Here is a 1257-nt window from a genome sequence, read left to right as displayed (position 1 = left end):
AAGAGGAGGGAGAGGAAGGGGACGTCGGGCAGGGACCCGTTTTCCTCGGATTTGGCCCCGTTTTCGGTGGCGCCGCGTCAGGTTGGGCAGAGAACTGCAAGAGAGAGAGGGTCACAAGGGACAAGAGGGGACAAAGGGAGGATCCAGTGCAGGGAGGATCCAGCTGGGATGTGAGGAAGGGGCAGGAATGATGCGCGGGGAATGCACGAGCATGCAAAGGCCCCAAAAGTGCAGGAATGATGCAAAAAAAAATGCACGGGGAATGCATGAGCGTGCAAAAAAAAATGCAAGGAAAAATGCATGCACGAGCATGTAAAAATGATGCACAAGCGGGATGCAAAAGGGATGCTAGGGAAAATGCAAGGGGGATGCATGATTGGGCACGGGGTTTGCACGCAGCAGCGGTGAGGATGCACCGACGGTGCGAGAAGAACGCAGGGGTGATGCACGAGCGTGCAAAAACGATGCACGGGGTGGGTTGCATGAGGGAGCGATGCAGGAGCAATGCCCAGGGGATGCGTGAGGGTGCAAAGACGAGGGTGCAACGGGGTGCATGACAGATACAGCAATGGGGAGGCCCAAAATGTGCAGGAACCCCCCCCAAAGGAGGCCGCGGGGGGCTCCCAAGGACCCCCCCATGGTTACCTTTGAGGATGTAGTCGGTCAGCAGGGTGGGCACCTTCTCGTTGCCCTCCTTCATGGCGAAGAGGACTGGAAAGGGGGACGGGGGGCTATGAGTTGGGTTGCAATCCAGCCCCTGCCCCTTCCAAAACGCCCTTCCCTCCCCGGTTTTCCATGCAAAATGCGCTGCTTTGCCCCTTAAATCTGTGGCCGTGCCGCTGTTTGCAAAACTGCAGGGGTTGTCCCGAAAAAAAAGGGAGGTTTTTCTCCCCAAAACACTGTGCTGCAGCCATGCAGAGCGGTGCATCACGTTGCACCAAGTGAAGCTTGCTGCTGGGATGCAAAAGGGGTGGCTGCACCCCAAAGGGTGCTGCAAAGTGGGTGCTTCCTCCCCCAAAATAGCCACGCTGCAATGATGCAAAATGAGCGGTTTTGCTCTAAATTGGCCGTGCTGCAGTGATGCAAAATGGGAGATTGCACCCCAAAACTGGCTGTGCTGCAGTGATGCAAATCGGGAGATTGTACCCCAAAACTGGCCATGCTGCAGTGATGCAAAATGGGAGATTGCACCCCAAAACTGGCCATGCTGCAGTGATGCAAAACGGGAGATTGCACCCCAAAACTGGCCATGCTGCA

At 56.2% G+C, this 1257-nt stretch overlaps 1 protein-coding gene across 1 annotated transcript in view; it reads right to left on the bottom strand.

Annotated features, from left to right (window-relative positions):
* The window catches only part of LOC112954781 (fasciculation and elongation protein zeta-1-like), a 13125-nt gene continuing 11868 nt past the window's right edge, over positions 1–1257 (bottom strand). The window contains exons 7-8 of the mRNA XM_026048034.1: positions 646–711; positions 1–94 (exon numbers count right to left, since the gene is read on the bottom strand). Coding sequence (XP_025903819.1) covers positions 78–94; positions 646–711 — 83 coding nt within the window. The 3' untranslated portion in view covers positions 1–77. The remainder of the gene's footprint in view (positions 95–645; positions 712–1257) is intronic.

This window comes from Nothoprocta perdicaria, unplaced genomic scaffold, assembly GCF_003342845.1.
Source record: "Nothoprocta perdicaria isolate Ctin4 unplaced genomic scaffold, notPer1 scaffold_509, whole genome shotgun sequence".
Taxonomy (NCBI): Eukaryota; Metazoa; Chordata; class Aves; order Tinamiformes; family Tinamidae; genus Nothoprocta; species Nothoprocta perdicaria.
Note: the sequence above shows the minus strand (reverse complement) of the source record. Positions and strands in the feature narration are given on the sequence as shown.